Source organism: Trachurus japonicus, chromosome 8, assembly GCF_045865225.1.
Source record: "Trachurus japonicus isolate A0001 chromosome 8, Traja_1.0".
NCBI classification, from domain to species: domain Eukaryota; kingdom Metazoa; phylum Chordata; class Actinopteri; order Carangiformes; family Carangidae; genus Trachurus; species Trachurus japonicus.
This window is the reverse complement of record NC_140914.1, coordinates 31,395,779-31,414,894: the sequence shown is the minus strand read 5'-3', so window position 1 is coordinate 31,414,894 and position 19,116 is coordinate 31,395,779. Positions and strand designations below refer to the sequence as shown.

At 40.7% G+C, this 19,116-nt stretch overlaps 1 protein-coding gene across 1 annotated transcript; it reads left to right on the top strand.

The window, feature by feature from the left end:
* Nucleotides 1-4,279: 4,279 nt before the first annotated feature.
* On the top strand, nucleotides 4,280-12,277 carry eve1 (even-skipped-like1). Its single transcript, XM_085785474.1, has 3 exons — nucleotides 4,280-4,287; nucleotides 5,257-5,480; nucleotides 11,789-12,277. Exons 1-3 carry the CDS (start codon nucleotides 4,284-4,286, stop codon nucleotides 12,275-12,277), a joined length of 717 nt encoding a protein of 238 aa, XP_085641600.1. The 5' UTR covers nucleotides 4,280-4,283.
* Nucleotides 12,278-19,116: the final 6,839 nt, after the last annotated feature.

Genomic DNA, 19,116 nt, shown 5'->3' with positions numbered 1-19,116 from the left:
GAAGTAGAAGTAATGCAGCATGTGCATTGTTCCTCCAACATGAAAACAGAGAAGAAGAGAGTGTTGGGGTTTGATCAGTCAGCGGCACGAGACACTTCATTCCTCTAAATGACAATTCCATACCCTTTATTCCCATGACCTCAAACCGAGGTCAGAACATTTCTCTAACCATCTTCACATTGTTCCACTGTTTACCCCGGAGAGGGAGAAGCAGAGGAGCAGAGAGCGGCTGTGAGAGGCTGAGAGGTTTACACCCACTGTGTGTTCCTGAGAAAGGTCCTGAGCCTTTCACCTGATCCTTCTGCAATGTTATAGCAGGTTAAAGCAGAAGTAAGTGGAATATTTGTGTTAATATACTGTAAGTCTTAAATAGTTGCATCTTCCGACAGCAATCACTTCTATAGAGTGTTTGGTCTGAAACACGGGTCTGTCAGTCACTCTGCTCTGCTCTGAGCCGAGGAGAAAACTTTCCTTGTATCCTACAACCTTTATCCAATGAGGAGAGAGAACGGCATAAAGGGACGGTCCTCTCTGTGTGTGCAGCCAAGGGATGCGCGTGAATGTGGTGACGTAGGGACGAGGGCGGGGACTGCTAACTCCATCGGCTGACAGGAAGTTAGCCAAAACCACCGGATCGCTTACTTCTGCTTTAATTAAACATAGAGCACAAGTTACACACAGTATTTACGTGGAATCAGCCAATCAGATGGTACATTATGACCGTGGATGTCCAATTTCACTATAGCCCTTTACTGTAAATAACAGCTTACTTCTTATTTCCTCTGAGGTAGGTTTCAGTTTGTTAAGATCATCTCATTCCAAACTTAAAAACAAGACTTTTTACAAAGTTGTTAGGGTTTGGAGTAACTGGACCCAGATGCAGGTATGATGAAAGTTAAACAATGTATTTTACTCATGAGAATGAGTTTAAATACACAGGTACACAGACACAGGAGGTAATCACAGGAGAGCCAGCACAGGAAGAAAAGACATAGGGAATATCACAATAAGACAGAACAAACAGGAAACCAGAGACAAACCATGTCTTGTCCATTTTTTCTTACAGTTTTTCCCAATATGTATCTGGACAAATATGGCATAATGCTTTAGAATCTACAATACAGTCATTTGAATGAATGTGCCAGACAGGATCCAGGAAGCTGGTGGGAAGATGGAATTGTAAAACAACTATCTATTGACCTAATGCCATATTTCTATTAACCATGACCATGACTAATATCAGCAGTGTTTAGTATTGTAACCATGATGACAAGTAGTTCCGTGACTAAACATAAGCAGAACCTGGTCTTGTCTCATCAAAAAACCTTTTGCTGACTGACTGACTGACTGACTGACTGACTGACTGACCGACCATATTTCCACAACTGGTTTCAGTTTCAGTTTAGTTGATTTGAAAGGGACAATGCACATTAATAAACATTGTATTAAAAAACACACACATGTAAATGCACTCGAATTAGCTGAATAAGCTAGTTTTCATCGATTGTCCCTCTGCCAGTTTGTATAAGGCAACCTTTAAAAAGAACAACAATGGAATAAAATATTGTACCACATACACATACTAACTGTCCATAAATACATACATAATAAATTCACATTTGGACGACAACAAGATGATGTGTGTCCACGTTAGTAATACACATTTGGACAACAATAACAACATCAGTGCTCACATCTTTGGGTGTCTACAAGCCAGTTCTTAACATTTGTTTGGAATGAGTGATATGATGGAGATTCTCTGATCTTCTGATGCTTTGAATGAGAACACAGCCTGGCTGAATGTGCTGTTCTTTAACGGGATTACGCAATCTTTTTTTGTCGCACCTTGCGTAGTTCTAATAGCAGAGGATTTGAACTTAATAAAACTGGATAGTGGAGGAGGAGCTGAGCCCTGCATGATCTTGTATACTGGTCAGTTGGGAGTCTCATCAAGACTTTTTTGTTTGTTTATTTGTTTCCTTTTTTGATTGGACCATGTATGGATGACAATCTGGGGTTATGGGCTACACCTGGTGTTAGTAGGGGAGCACTTCCAATACACGGAGCCTCAACTCCATTACAGCAAGTACTTTCATCAACTGTATCATTGTTAATAGTAGAATAAGACATATAGAGCAAAGAGAGCAGAGAGTGGTCATATCAGTCCGCTATACACACTAGAACGTCCGATAGGAAACGCCAACAACAAGAAATGGTTTAATATTCTTACTGCAGCACAGCTATAAAAGCCCTACATTTAAAAAAAAGAAAAAAGATCAGTAGACTTGGCATAAAAGACTTGGTTTAAAAGATGTGAGAATTAACCAGGCAGGGAGGGTCTAATTAAAATACTTTCAACTTGCAAGTTAAAGAATCCAGTGTTTTTGGAGCTTGACCCCTAGAGGTGGTGGTGATGTACTGCAGACACTAATGTGTGACAGGGGGCTTGGAGGGAGAGATGGGATGCAGAAAGTACCCGATCAAAGCAAACATCAGAATTCTTCTTCATAAGTAGGCAGCCAGCAGTCAGCATGCAGAAAGCCTCTCTGACAGACTTGTTTTGAACTGACCATCCCATGTTTCAGAAGTCTGCTCCAGAAAATGTTGCACATTCTGTTCAAGCTCTTTGAGCCTTCAGCTATAAAACAAAGTTAAATACAAAGGTTTTTATTATGCTCTGTATCTTTGATTGGTGTTGACAGTAGTTTTTACACAGTACAACTAAGTTTTATCAGTTTGTTCATAAAAGCTGCACCTCTCCATGGCCTAACCTAACATCTCTGTGCAACAAAAGGAATTGTTCATACATAATGCTTCATATGTATAGATATCTGATGTACTATATCTTATGTTCATTCTCTTATATTCAACTTTTACTGCTGTGGAGGAAGCAAAGTCGAGTCAAAAAAATCGGATCTATCTGATCTATCTATCTATCTATCTATCTATCTATCTATCTATCTATCTATCTATCTATCTATGCTGACTGCAAAAATCCAGCTAAAATTTTATTGAATCTCGGAGTGATTATAATTCCATTGTTTTTGTAACAGTATTTGTAAGTTGCCTCTTAATAAAATAAACGCTCTTCCATCAGAGATATTCCCACAACAACGGAGCAGCAGAGTTTAGCTATTTAAGAATCGAAATGTTGATTTATGATACTAATACTCTGCAACTGGGACATCCCAGTGTGACCTGATTCTTATAGCACCTGTGTTTTCTTTTGATAATGATAACTTTCCTCCGCGTAACAGTGACTCCACCCTACCTGGCGTCTGTCTGTCTACTATGTCCTTTTTATCATCATCTGACCGCTGGATTAACAATCAGAGCAGATTATAGCTATAATAAAGCCCAAAACACCGGTTCAAGGGTCATCTCCTCTGCACTTACAGCACAGCGTTTTGATTAATGTGCTGCTAAAACCCGATTCATCTGTCCCGTAGAGTCATAACTGATAACTAAACTGGATATTTATTCAAATCCAAAAGCAAAGCATCAGTGAATTCATCCCATAACAACAAGTCTTATTTCAAAATGAGACGCTTGTTTGCTTTTTTGAAGATTTTAAAAATGCATCGACACTAAACAAGGAAATCTCTCGTGAATACTATATATAAGATAGTAATAATAATAATAAGTTATCATATTTGTCTGAGGCTACCAATTTTATTTTAATAAGTCCTCTGCACCGAGCTCCACATCGGCCAATTTGGAGCCATTAGGCCTGTAATGATTTACTTCCAAACCCGCAAACATCAAACAGCGGAGCACAATGAGGGTCTGGCTGCTGTCTCTGCCTGTACGTCTTTAATTCTCCATAACAAAAGTACAAAGGCCGAGACGGAGACCAAAGGCTTTACCCCTAAATACATTTAACACCTCTCGGGGCCGCGGCGCCGCGCCGGGCCGACGCGCACTGCTCGGCCTGTCTGGAGCGGCTGCGATGGGCCAGAGGAGGAGAGAGGAGCAGCCCTGGGGGGGGGGGGGGGGGGGACACAGACAGTAACAGGGTGGGAGGGAGGGGAGGAGAAGGGGGGTGTTTGTTGGGACAGAAACACCTCATCTTCTCACTGAGTGTCTGAACGGGCCTGGATGAAGTGTGTGTTGGAGAGTGTCAAAAGACGCCTGGGCCAGTGTCTCCACGGTGGCTGACTGTGAAGCGGAGCTGCCTGCTGGACTGGAGGGGAGAAGAAACACGGGACCACCGAGGGAAAGGAGGATTTAAAATATATATATACATATATATTTTTACACCTTTACAGCAGAAAAACAACCTGATGTGTGAGTAATCGTTTTGAGCAAACTTTATTACCGAGACCCAATCAATTCCTCAAGTTGAGTTTCGTTGCAAAACAAATAGGAACAAAAGTTTTTACAGTTACAGTTTTACAACAAAAAAAGAAAGTAAAAGAGAAAGAGAAAAAAATCCAAAATGGCCTATTTTATACAGCTGAGAAACAGAAGTAAGTTATGTCTATTTGATTTATACTTTTGATTAAAGCCATACTTCCTCATTGTTCAACAGACCCCAACTCCTCTAGGTAGGTCTTGTAAAAAAATATATAATTAATTTTTTTCCATCTGACCATATTATGACCTAATATGTAGAAAAGTGGTTCCATTTGCCATAAATGTTTTATGGTTATAAAAGGCATAAATTAGCATACATTACTGCACCAAATCAGGACATTTTCATGCTTTTTGCGTTATATGGATTAAATAAATCTATATCTATATTTATGGTAAAAACCTCACCCAGAGTCAAAAGGAGAAAGAAATGTACAGTAGTCCCTGTGTTATCCTACACAGTAATACCACAAACATCAAACTGTTATGAAACCCTTAACAGACTCATCTGTGGTCTGGGAGAAGAAGTGCTGATTAAAAACATTCTGTCAACAACAATGAGCCTTATGTAGGTTAATGAAAATCCACTGTCTTCAACACAGGCTGCAAATATTTAGTGCTACTTCCTGGAACATGTCATAGTTCAGTGAGAAACTTTCCAAACAATGGACAAATAATGACATGGCACGCTGATAAAACTTCAATTTAGAGCCAGATCATCAGGGTAAAACATTAAATATCCTGTCACTGTCTAATTTGATGAAGCCTACTGTATTTCTGAGCCTGAGTTGCAGTCTTAGTTTCCACTAGACCAGCTGGTGGATTAATATTAGGCCCTATTATTATTATGAATGCGCCACGTGCCTTCTGTGAGCTCGTGCCTCTGGTCTTATATCATTTCAGTGGCGGAGGGCAGACTGACGCCGGTGGCGGCCGTGGCCCGCGAGGAGCCGCACGAGCCCTCTCAGCGCAGCGTCTTCCTGGACCAGAGCCGGCGGCACCGGACGGCGTTCACGCGAGAGCAGCTGTCCCGTCTGGAGCAGGAGTACGGCAAGGAGAGCTACGTGTCCAGACCCCGGCGCTGCGAGCTGGCCACCGCGCTCAATCTACCGGAGACCACTATAAAGGTACCAACACAGTGCGGTTCTTCAGTGTTTTACCCTCAAACCACTAAGGCATCAATATTAGCCTATATTATTATGATTATACATTTCTGAACACATTTCATATTTATATAGGGACCCATTAGTTTCGACTCATACAAAGACACTGTTAAAATTATATTAAAACTATTTTAAAAATCAGTTTGAGAACATAAATCTAACTTTAAACAATGTGCCCTCGACAGTGATATGGAAATCATTTTGGCTACTGCAAAACACAACAACATATAGGCTATTGCATAATAACAACAACAACATATAGGCTATTGCATAATATGATACAGAACACAGAATTTGTGCTACTTGCATAAACTTTAATGCAGTGGGTTGGTCCATGACTAAGACAGTAGAAATAAATCTGCACTGTAACCCCCGAAGCCAGTTCATTTTTCAGTCATTCACAACACAAGATGTAGTGAGAGCATTACCCTATACCTGTACTATAATGATTTTAAAAAAACTCACCTGCCATTAACTTGTGGTACTCAGAGTCAGTTTAGTGCTTCACTGGATAATTGAGAACCAGATTAAGCAAGCAACTGTACTGGTTGATAGTGCAGTCATTTTTTGTTTGTCTCTTTATCTGGATGGATATTTTTGTCACAGATTTCTCTGTCATCATGGAACTGTGGGCTATATGTTTATTCTGACACAGTTTAAAACCTGAGACTTACAGTCGATCTCTGACTTTGGAAGCAGTTAACAAAATAATCTCGAGGTTCACAGGTTAGTAGTTTCAACTATAGTTCATTAAGCTTTTAACAGGTTGAGAATAAAACTAGAAATTCATGAGTATCCTTTGCATAACAGAATTGTTAATCATAACAACAAAAAGCACGAGTTTCAGGAATAATACACCCACCAACAAGCATTAAAATGATCTAATTTTCTTTTATGTCATTTCTACTAGTGGCTTTTGGGGGGCGGTAACGTGGTATAATGCACCACAGAAGAGCAACAAAAAATGGTCTGGCATAATTAGAGCTTTAAGTCAGTGTTATACTTTCCACATGTGAACGCACGCGAGGGTCCGTGTGAGGTAAATTTCATCATCAGTGGGTGTAAGCCAGGCATGTCTGTGAACCCACCGCTTTGTTGCGTCTGTGTGAAGTCGTCACCACATCACACGGAGGAGCACTAACTGTCCATGTGCTCCTCCAAAGCAGACCAGAAGGAAATATAATAATAGCAACAGCGTGGTGTCTGCAGCTGTCGGTGTGTGTGCCCACAGGGGATTAGAACCGAGGCCTTTAGGTGGGCTCTGTCTTATTATCTGATCTTGCAAAGGGTTTCTGTGTTTCCTGTTTGTGGTATTCAAATCAATACCGTCTTTATGTGGCGTATATTCTTAAAGCAAACCGAGGGCCATGAATTATTCCAGCATAGGGATAGTCCACTCATTCAGAGAGAGAGGGAGGAACTGGTGGGTGCTGTTATTATATTTAGGCAGGTAATGCCATGCAGCAATGCATGGCATTGTTATCTGTTTTCTTATTTCTCTCTTTTTTTTACTGATATACATAACTGCTGCTAGCACTCTGGCCTCTCTTGTATTTATGCAGGTTGCTATCTGTTTTCTTATTGTTGTAACTGCTGCCATTACTATGTCTTTTTTTAACTCACGCAGGTAGCTTCCTATTGTTGTTTTTTGGTATGGTATGTCTGTCAGTCTTTAAATGTGAGGACTACAGATTGAAATTAGCTCTAAGATAAATCTGGCACATTTACATGACGTGATGTGCGCATCACTTATTGTCCATTAATGTGCATTGTCCTCGTCAAATAAACAATAAATGAAAATGAAACAGGTATAGCCATGGCACGAATATACCTCTATACTAGCCCACTCTGGTCTAAGTGTTTTGGTTTCAGTCTCAACACACCTGTGTTCCAGTTCTTCAAATTCGGCCTCAACAAAGTTTTTGTGTGAGAATCCCCACACAAGTTTTTTGACATTGATGGTCCACCCCGTTTTCATTCATTCAATAGTCTGCATGTGTGTGTGTGTGTGTGTGTGTCCATGTGGAGGTAGTGTGCAGTAAAAACTTGGTCTGATCATGAATATTTGCCTGCATAACAGATGGACAAAATATAACTGTCCACTTCATTCATTCATTCTAGTTTGTATTTAGTTTGATGTTATAATTGCTGGTTTACATGCCATCAGAGCAGGGAGAGACAATGAGAGAGATAACGGCAGCAAATTGTTTCACAGTTTGGGAAGTAGGCTATTTGTTAGATTGCTTTCCGCATGTTAAATAATATCAAAGACATTACCTTTAATAAATAAGACAACTGGCCTGTTGGCTGTGGCCAGTATACAAAAATACAGATTCAGGTGAAACAGTTACAGTGGAAACACACTGCCTGCCATGTGAATATGACATCAACAGGTCTCTGCTCTGATGCAGCCGCAAATATGTGACACGCACTTCTCACATGGCCAGCGTGTCCACTCTAACCTGTTAACATGTTAGCAGAAATGAAAATCCATCCGCTCCCCGGCCTCCACAATCATGCATACTGTGTGTTCCCAGCTTCGTAACCAGGCTCATAAAACATTTAAACAACATTGTTCCTCTTACTTGTTTTTGAGACGCATTACCATGTTTTCATTAATGACTTTATTAATGGAGGCTGTGAGAGAGCCGGGAACCAAAATGTGAGAAAATCCCTGTCTGTTTCTTTGATATGGTTTATCTGGTGTATCCATACACTCAAACAGAAGAATAATAACTATTTTCCACAGAACAACAAAAAAAACATGATCATAGTTTCCAAATTATGTCTTTTTTTCACAGATTAGTTAGAAAATGATAATTAGTGAGCAGTAGAGGTGTAGGCCTATAGCTTACCTTTAGAAAAGCTAGGCTAATCATAACCACCTGCTTCTAGTCTATATGCTAAGATAAGCTAATTACGTTCTAGCCCCATATGGAACATCAACATGTCTTATATATGTCCATCAGTGATTTTAAGGTCTTGTGAAATCCTACTGTCTCACCTCATTTGTTCACACACAGTTCCTTTGCTTATAGACAAAAAAACATCAGGTCAAAAAAGAATCAGAGACAGCGACTCACCTCCATGATTACACTCCTTTGACATTTCCTGTGAATGTGAGTTTCTCATCCTCTCTTGTCATTTCAATCAGCACAGAAGATTGAGTAGTGACAGGTTTAGCAGCATCTAACATTTGATGCAGAGGCCCACTGACCCACTGCAGCAGCTTTAATATGTAGTAAATGCAGCCACCTTTCTGGCAACTACTGGAGAGTCTTTTATGAAAGAGCAGGAATGCGAGGCGAGGCCTTGTAAACGCCACCACCTGACGTTTTAGAAGCGCACTCTTCCGGGAGATTCTGTGAGTAAAATAGTTGAGGACTGGACAGACAGGCACACACACACACACACACAACTTGTCAGCTTCAGTTTAAAGTTTTAAGAAGGTGGAGACATCTGAAGTAGACAAAACAAAGTGAAAGGGTATAATGCAGTTGGAATATAAATTCAGTTCACTTTTATAACAGTTTGTAGATTGACCATGAAGATTAGTTAAAATAGTTTGTGTTTGGCAGTCAGTAGAATAATCGACTAACTTTAATATTTGCCCAATATTTTAGTTAACATTACCATCATCTTCAGCTGCACTTTGCATTCAGCATTCTCTAGCACAGTGTTTCTCAACCTTGGGGTCGGGACCCCACGTGGGGTCGCCTGAAATGTCTAGTAGTAATTGATATTGATGATTTTTTAACTAATTATTATTCTTTTTAAATTATGATTAAAAACACCACACTCAATCTTAAACAACTGTATTCTATACTTTCTCGAATATAAATCAAGTTTAAATAAAATGCAGCATTTAAAAATATCTGAGCTGGTGCATCTTGATTGATGGCCACGATCATGTGACTGCACATGATGGCGGGGTCGCCAGAAATTTGTGATGTCAAAAATGGGGTCACGAGCCAAAAAAAGGTTGGGAACCACTGCTCTAGCAGCTACCATGCTAACGATCATGAAGATATTAAAGCAGAAGTAAGCGATCCGGTGGTTTTGTCTAACTTCTTGTCAGCCGATGGAGTTAGCAGTCCCCGCCCTCGTCCCTACGTCACCACATTCACGCGCATCCCTTGGCTGCACACACAGAGAGGACTGCCCCTTTATGCCGTTCTCTCTCCTCATTGGATAAAGGTTGTAGGATACAAGGAAAGTTTTCTCCTCGGCTTACAGCAGAGCAGAGTGACTGACAGACCCGTGTTTCAGACCAAACACTCTATAAAAGTGATTGCTGTCAGAAGATACAACTATTTAAGACTTATATTAACACAAATATTCACCTTACTTCTGCTTTAATATAACCTGATAAACATTAGCATGTTAGCATTGTAATTGTGTAATTTTTGCACATAACATACATAAAAACATATGGGATGCATGCATAGTGTCCGTAATGTAGGGTAGGGTGTGTATGCTGGATGACATCAGTGTATGTTGTAAGGTGCATGAGCTCTAAACAGTGCAGGCCAACATTACTAGAGGGGAGGACTGCAGGTGGAGAGAGGGAGAGAGGGGGACAGTGAGCTGAACAGGAAATATTATGCTAATATAATCAGCCACTCTGATCTGCCACCTCCTCTGTGTAGTTAGAGAGCATCATTACAATGAATTCCGCTCCATTTATGTACTGACCACAGTCGTGTTTATAGAGTTCACAGCAACAGAAATGTTTTTTCTTCCTTTTTCAGAGAAAATCCAGTGGCAAAAAAGTTATCTGTTCTACTGCACCTCAAATTTGCCTCCTCCTGTTATGTCTAAAAGTTGACCATATAGTTTTGTCACGGTGGAAAGACTGAAATGTGCTGGGTGCTGAGTGAATGTCAGGGTTTTGATTCTGCAGGTGTGAAGTTGCTCTTCATGATAGGGTTATTTCAAACCTTGTTACAGTGTATCATGCCATACTGGTTAAAAGTGTTGGTAGGAAACAGAACACCACCCTCTGGTGTTGGGAGTTAAATGTGTTGTCTGTCGTACTCTGCTGCCCATGCAGGGTCAGAAGGAGAGAACAAATTACACCTTAGAGTCATTACATTGGTCACTTGTCAGCTTATGTTTTTATTTAATTTAAAATTTTAATTCTAATACTTGTTTTTAAACCACTGCATCGTCTTGCACCAGCATATTTAGGCCATGCTTGCAGCATATGAACAAGATTGTTATTTGTTCTGAATGCAGGATTCAAACCTCCTAAAAGGCAGCTTTCAGCTTTAATTTAATTTAATAGGTTTATTTGTATCTGTGACAATGTACAAAATAACATTAGTCTTGAGATGAGAAAAGATGCCTTGTAGCAGATTTAGCTTACTAGATACTTTCCATCCGTAGTCCCTAGAAAGGTGAATAAGAACAATAGAAAGATAAAAATCATCAATTTACATAGCAGACCAAACATCCATACACATGTGCATATATACACCCACTCACACATCACAAAATTGCCAAAGTTAAAAAAAAAAAAAAAAAAAAAAAAATTAGGCTCAAGATTAAAGCAGAAGTAAGCAGAATGTTTGTGTTAATCTAAGTCTTAAATAGTTATATCTTCAGACAGCAATCACTTCTATAGAGTGTTTGGTCTAAAACACGGGTCTGTCAGTCACTCTGCTCTGCTCTGAGCCGAGGAGAAAACTTTCCTTGTATCCTACAACCTTTATCCAATGAGGAGAGAGAACGGCATAAAGGGACGGTCCTCTCTGTGTGTGCAGCCAAGGGATGCGCGTGAATGTGGTGACGTAGGGACGAGGGCGGGGACTGCTAACTCCATCTGCTGACAGGAAGTTAGCCAAAACGACCGGATCGCTTACCTCTGCTTTAATGCTGATATAACTGGTTTCTTATGATCCATTTTTTGGACTTCCCAAGAAAAACCATTGAAGTCTGTACAGAGTTTCAGATTAGTTGGGAGATTGTTCCATGATTTGACAGATTTAAAAGAAAAAGCAGCCTGAGCAAAGGCAGAGCTACGCTTTCATTCTCCAAGCTGACCTGAGAACAGTCTGAAGTGTTGAAACATTCAAGCATAAGCTCAAAGCACACATCTTCAGCCTTTTATTAAATGTGTTGTTAGTCATTAGTCACTTCATCTTATTGATGTATTTTAAGTAAACAAGTGTAGTTTTTATTTTTGCATATAGCCAAATATTCATCTATTCATCCATCATTCTTCACCTCTCTTTATTCTGCTCTTCTCCTCCACCCCTCCCTCTCTCCAGGTGTGGTTCCAGAACAGGAGGATGAAGGACAAACGGCAGAGACACACCATGCCTTGGCCCCACCCTCTGGTCGACCCGCTGGGTGCTCTGTTGCTGGGCCGCGCCTCTCCTTCCTCCGCCTTGCCGTACCCCTTCATCCCGCCCCCGCTGCCCCACCTCCCGCTCCACCAGTACTCCTCCCTGGCTCTGTCCCTGCCCGCATCCTCGGCTCACAGTCCCTACAGCGCCCCCATGAGGCCCCTGGATGCACTCCGCCTCTTCCAGTACCACAGCAGGCCGGGGGGGTTGCCTCAGACGGCTGCAGCCCTCTACCCCTCTGCCAGCATCGTGCACCATCCGTCTTCCTGCCCCTGTCCCCTTTGTCTGCACTCGAGACCAGAACAGCTCCTTAAAACCGGAGGGGAGGCGCTGGGACTCGGCCAGCCACCACGCCGTCTCAAAGCCAGCATCCAGCCTGCTGGCTTGGACTGGACAGAGGAAATCGTGTAAAACCGACAGGAACTACAGTGTGATTTTTTTTCCAAGGTTGTTGTCAAATAAGTTGCTGTAAGCAGATGGCAGTTCAATCACTGTGACTTCCGCCAATGCTGTCTACAAGGAAGACCATGCCAAGCTGCAGTTGCAATGGACAAACTGTGCAATGTGCTCGAAATACTCGAAATAAGAGACAATTCATAAGCATCTCAAAACACTGGAACTGGAAGGTCTCATCTACAACAACGACAAAACAAATGACACAGAGCTGTAAAAGGTGCAGTGTACACTGCAAAAACCCCAAATCTTTCCAAGAATATTTGTGTCATTTCTTGTCAAAATGTCTCATTTCTACTCAATACTAACCTCTTTCCACTTAAAATAAGACTCATCACCTAAAAATTAACTTGTTTTTAGATAATTTTCACTTGTTTCAAACAAATGTCCACTTAAAATAAGTAGAAAAATCTGCCAGTGAAAGCAAGTTTTTTGTGCTTGTAATAAGAAAGAAAAACTATCAGATTTTTCTACTTATTTCAAGTGAAAATATGCTTGAAAGAAGTAAAAAGTGTCTAAAAACAAACTACTTTTAATGTGATGAGTCTTATTTTAAGTATAATGAGATTATTTCGACTAGAAATAAGACAAATGTTCTTGGTAAGAGTTTGAGTTTTTGCAGTGTACTGGAGAGTGCAGCACAGTTTGCCCACTTCACAAACTACTTTCTTAGTGATAGCACACCAAATTTTAATTTTCAGATGGAATGCTGCATAGTTTGACTCACCTTGCTTTTATTGTTATGTTCTGCCAGCCGCGGAACAATCAGTCATAAAAATGTTACCCCGATAGTTCAGACACATGATACCACTTCTGTCTAATATTTTCCTCCAGTCTCTCTTTGTATTTTGATGAAGCCGTACAGGCTTGCTTCCATTCAAGCTCAAACTTATGAATTGCTGCACATTGATATTCTGTTAATAAAGCTGTCAACTAATCACAGCAGCTCTGCGTTAACAGGTCACAGTTACATTGACCTTCAACCTTTGACCACCAAAATCTAATAACTTCGTCCTTGTGTCCAAATGCCTCAGATTTGAAACAACTGCCTCAACATCTGTCACATTCATCTGTCCAGCATGAAAAGAATGGAATAAATCCAAACATTACGCTCAGGCTGGGAGAGGCAATAGGGTTTAGTTTGATTTTCTCCATCCTCTCTGCTGTAACAGTACTACTGCTTTTATTTATTTCTGTAAAACTGTAAAACTTTAAGTAGCGTTCACTGGCACTGGGATATTTCAGGGTAAGGAGAGTAGTTTGTAGGTGTTTACATTTCAAAATCTTAATTCCTGGTTAGAGCAGGAAACTAGAGGATGAGGACGGGTGATGTACGTCAGTGTGCTTCAAGCAGGGTCTAAGTTGTTGTATTATGATGTTAGAATGCATTTATTACTGTAATAGAAATGAAGATACAAAATGTGTTTAAAAATTGTATGAAATCAAGGAGCCGACCAAACGTGTGTAACAGTAAAGTCTTCCTTCAGCTTCTGCAGAAAACAATTAGCTTTCTTTGTTGGAAACCGAAAAGAGAAGAGCATTTTCAAATGAATGCTTGCAGGTGATTGGATGAACTGTCCGTCCATCAAATGATGTAGAAGGTAGCGCCAAAGATCAAACAGTGCTCAACAAGGAGCCACAGTGTGAGAAGCTTTGGAAGCTAATTAGCACATCAATAGATGACTGTTTCTGTCTGCTGCTGTGATTGGATGCTGACTGTTCTGCAATGACTGTAGTTCAGCCAGAAGTAAATAGATAGAGTCTGATTAGATGGATTCTTGCTTGTGAGAAATTTACAATTATCAGCAAATCTCCAGCTCCAACATACAGCACACCACAGAACCCTCATCCAACTGCAAATTGTTGTTCTTACACTTCGTTACATGCTCACAGTTTTCAGGCTAATCACACCCAGCTTTGCACTAAACATACAGGCATGAGACTGATATCAACATTATCGTCTTATTCCCACAGAGGAAGTGAATAAGCATCAAATATTCCAAAATATTGGGGTTAATCCTAACTTCTACTCTAACATTGTATGACTTGAGATAATGAAATTCAGTCTCCTGGGTCAACGTTTTGAAATGATGCCATAGCTTTTTGTAAAATAATCCTGATATGTGACTGATATCTAACAGATTCTAAGAAAAAATACTTGAAGGATGTAATAATGATGCATTCATGTGTTTGTATGATGTTCATTTTTTTCAATTTGCTGACCTTTGTTCTGACATCAGACCCCGATCACATTACAAAGCCATAAAACTGAACACTACAGAACACAAGGATGCATTGTCTAGCCTGCTAGCACCAAACACACATCCCTAGATACACACAACCTATGTGTTTGGTCAGGTTGCACAGAAAACATCAAGATGCAACGTTGGGAGTGAAAAGACAACATTTTGTCTGAAGGACACACGGCTGTTCAGCTGACTCATGTTTCTACAATTGAAAAATTCCATTCAAAAATGTTGTAATTTCATTGTTCAGACTGTGTGTTGATGATTTAAGGAAGTCATTTAACTGTTGCAATTTTGCTCAAATTGTCTATTGAATGGAAAATGACACCATTTGCGTTCACACTAAGGCCCCGTCCACACAAATCTGTTTTTTTCGAATCCGGATCGGATTCGGCCTCGCGTCCACACGGATCCGGCGTTTTCGGGGGTGAAAACGGTATTTTTTGAAAACGGGTCCCAGAGTGGGAACATTTGAAAACGCCGCCCCAGCGTTTTCGTCTGGACGGCCAATACGGCTTTTTTCTGAAACGATAATGTCATAACCCCCACCGCTCTACCTGTAACCTGAGACACACACACACACACCGCTGCAGCAGCTGCACAGTCTATGGACGTAACGTAACAACGGCCGACTACCGTCGGGTCGCTGCTGCGGCTGAATCGCGCCTGTTTAATCATCACTGATGGTCATATTTACTCTGACACGACTCCCTGTCAACATTTAATCCATGTTTGAGTTTGAATACAGCGGGGGACTTCTTCTTCTATTGAATTACAGCGGGGACCTCCCGTCTTCTTCTCTGTGTTTATGTGTGGCAGCGCTACAGCGCCACACATAAACACACTCCACACACTCCACACACGCCTGGAGGATGTACTACAGCGTTTTGGGTCGTTTTCACTGGATGCGTGTGGATGCAGGTATTTCTGAAAACGATGCCGTGTTTACGGAGATTTTTTTCAATACGATTAAGAAAAAGATCGGATTCGGTGAAGTCGTGTATTCGTCTGGACGGGGCCTAAAAAATATTTTACTGCATCAGAGCATGTGAAGGAATGAACACTGTCACTCTGTGATTATGTGAAATGTCTTAATAAAAAGCCCACATCGCACATGTTTGTCTTTGTTATGCTATGTAGTGTTTAACAGAAAAATAGATATATTGTCAGGTAAAAAGAAACCCAGAGAATATTTTACCATCACCACCATCACCTTTGTTCAAGCAGGGAGAAGTAATGGCCCCAAACAAAGAGACTGGCAGCTCCTTGTTGACCAAGGGAGGCAACTGAAGTTCCTGGATGTCCACTGTGTCCACCACATTCAGGCCAGACATGGCCAGACATGGTCCTGATGTCCAGGAGCTCTAAACAGCTCGTCTTGATCGTGGTGACCGTGCCCTTGGAAGATCAGTTGGAGGAGCAAAGGAGAAGTCCCACCGTCCCACAGATATCTGTTACTATGTTTCATTTGATATTCTTAGGTATGTGTAGGTGCATGTGGGACGGTACAACCTTATGCATGTATTGGATTTTCATTGTGTATTGTTATACATGCATACATGAGTGAAATGGGATGTATTAGTGGTACATGGTAACATTTTTCTCCAAGTTTATGGTTTAACACATGTGCCATTGCTTCGAGGTCTCTGTTTCCTGTTACTTTGGTGACATTGGATGGATTTTTTTTCTATTTTTCCTTTTTTTCTTGTTTATCACCTGATATGAACGAACCAAGATGCCTCTGGCACTGATCACATGACTGATGGTGTTTTATATACCTGATGATTATGTCATGTTACTTACTGTTACCATAGCATGCTTGTGCACACATTTTTCTGTATAATTATGTAATGATGTAATGTTTAATACTGTGCACTTACATGATGTGTCACCTGACTGATCATGTGACCTGTGAGTACATTAGAAGCTCGTTGTTTTCACCTGTCTTAGTCTGAGGAAGGGTCTTGAGCCCGAAACGTCACTCCCCCCTTGGGTGATAATGCTCTGGAGCTTTTGTTGGTGTGCAGACTTTTCTTTTTCTCATCATTTACTTATTTTGTCCGGCACCCAGCGTTTAGATTTAGGGATGTGTGTGCTTTTTCTATTTTTTCTGCAAAGGAGAAGTGCCATCAAGAAAATGTTGTAGAGAAGTCATTCTGGTGGCCCTGAAGAAAGAATGGAGATGGGTCTTATCATCTATAGGTTTGGATGTCTGATTTTAACCTTCGTCTTGTGTTAGCTTTTTACTATCATCTATGGTGTTCGGGTCAGTTTTGACCCGTAATTTAAATCAGCTGTAAAATACACGAAATCATTTTTTTTTCATCCAATTTGTTTTTCTTCTCTTGGTTACATGGTGAGGCTTCCTATCCATGAAAATATTGGTTTAAATATTTTTTGGTCTGGACCCCTGGGCCTTTTTTGCCAGTATGACCCTTGGTTTCAATGTAACCTTCCTCTTGTCAGCTTTCTGCTACCATCTATGGTGTTAGAGTCAGTTTTGACCCGAGTCTTCAATCAGCTGTAAAACACACTAAAAACAATTATTTATTATTCCATTTGTTTCTCATCTCTTGGTTATGCTGTTAGGCTTCCTCATGAAAAGGTTTGTTTTGCACTTATGATTTCAGTTTTAACTGTAATTATTGTTCTTATCGATATAACCGGGTCAAAATTGACCCGAACACCACAAATGTCATAATTTTCACCAGAGCATTTTAGAACTTTTTTGTTTTATTTTTATAGAGGTTCCTGACAAAGTCAAAAAGTCTTAATTCTATAAACAAATTTGTGGTACTTCTATGCATATCAAACTTGAAAACGGGTCACTGGTGACCCGAACACCAGAGGAAGGTTAAAAACCATATCTTGTCTTCCTGTGATTACCTCATGTGTCTCACCTGTGTTGATTGCACCACCTGTCCATTGTCTTTTGTTGGATCATCCTCTGTGTCTGTGCTTTGTGTTTCCACTGTTCCTGCTCAGTTTGGTCTCTCCAGTTGTTTTCTAGTGATTTACGTAATAAATCATTTTTTGTTCCAAGGTACTTGTTTGTGGAGTCTGCATTTTGGGTCCTTTTTAAAAACCTCAACCTAAGCTCATCAATAATCATGTCTTTCAATTAACTTTGTATGCAACACACTGTAATAAAAATGCACTTCAGTCAAAGTCCAGTGTTAATACATGTACAGTTACATATGAGAATAAAAACCTACTATGTTCACTCTTTTGGCATGAGTTGTAATACTAATTAGTTATAGTTCTCAGTGGCCTGATGGAATTTTACAATCAGACCACTGCTGAAGTAATAAACTGATTAGTACATTTAAATGAGCAATCTGTGTGTTAGAAAGAGAGAACAACCAGGAGAGAGTGAGAGTGTGTACTATCAACAGCACTGCGCAACATCCCATCTCTCATCACTGCATTTTCTATCCCTCTATGACTCAATCAAATAAAAAGCAGAAATGCAAAAAATAATTCATTAATTAAAATGTGGTGCTGTGTTAAACTGTGTGGTGTGTGCGTGTGTGTGTGTATGTGCGTTTCATTGCAGCTGCCTTCCTGTTTGTTGATGCCTTGTGGTTGATATTTGGTCCCACAGAGTGCAACAGCCTCGATCCTGTAAATGGAGCAGAGATTGTAAAAATGTTTTAGATAGAAAAGTCAATCTGTCTGTTGGCTGCTGGTTCCTATAAAACCAGGGAGAAACATGTGCAGTGTTCACACTGCGGCTTCAGCTGTACCAATTCCAAAATTTCTCTCTGCTGCTTTTAGCCAGATCTAATCTCATCTGCGGTGATGTGACCACTTCAGCCCGAGCTGTCTGTGGCTGGCATTGTTTTGGTCCATGTGATCAGATTATCCAGCTAATTAGATCAGAAACTTTACTAGAGCATTGGCAGTCGGCCTCCTCAGTGTATCATTGTAAATCTAACTATGGTAATTTAAGCAGTATAATGATAAGTACTTGAAAATGCAAGTAAGTAATTCACGGTGGTTTCGGTCCACTGTGTCACTCCAGTTCAGTCGCCTGTAGTAGTGGTTGTATAGAGAAAAAGAACACAGAAACACAATTGTTCTTCAGTGCAGCAAAATGTCACTGTAATATTAAAGGGACATTGTGTAACTTCTCCTGTTATCTATTCATGAAAATTGATTATTTCGTTCAAAAGTCTGTTTTTCATCACCCTCATCAACAAAGTGAAGTGTTCCTTTCAGCTCTGAATGAGCCGTTCATATCATTCATATCTCCATGGAGACGGTAAGCTCGGTGCTGCTGCCATGTGGTGTCGCCATGTTTTTACGTTCAGTGGCAGCGTGACGGTAGGAAACCACGGAAACTCAGCGGAGACACCGGAGCTGTCGGCTCAGGTGGAGGTGGCGTCTGTGAAAAGTCACCGCGGTAACGCAGTGAGGAGGAATGGAGCGTTACACTGATGCTGCATTCACCTGCAGTCGGGACGACGGCCGTCGCTAACAAACCAGATGTCATTTTAGTCACAGAAGTCCAGAGAAAGCCGTTAAAACGTGGGTCAGGTAAACAATACC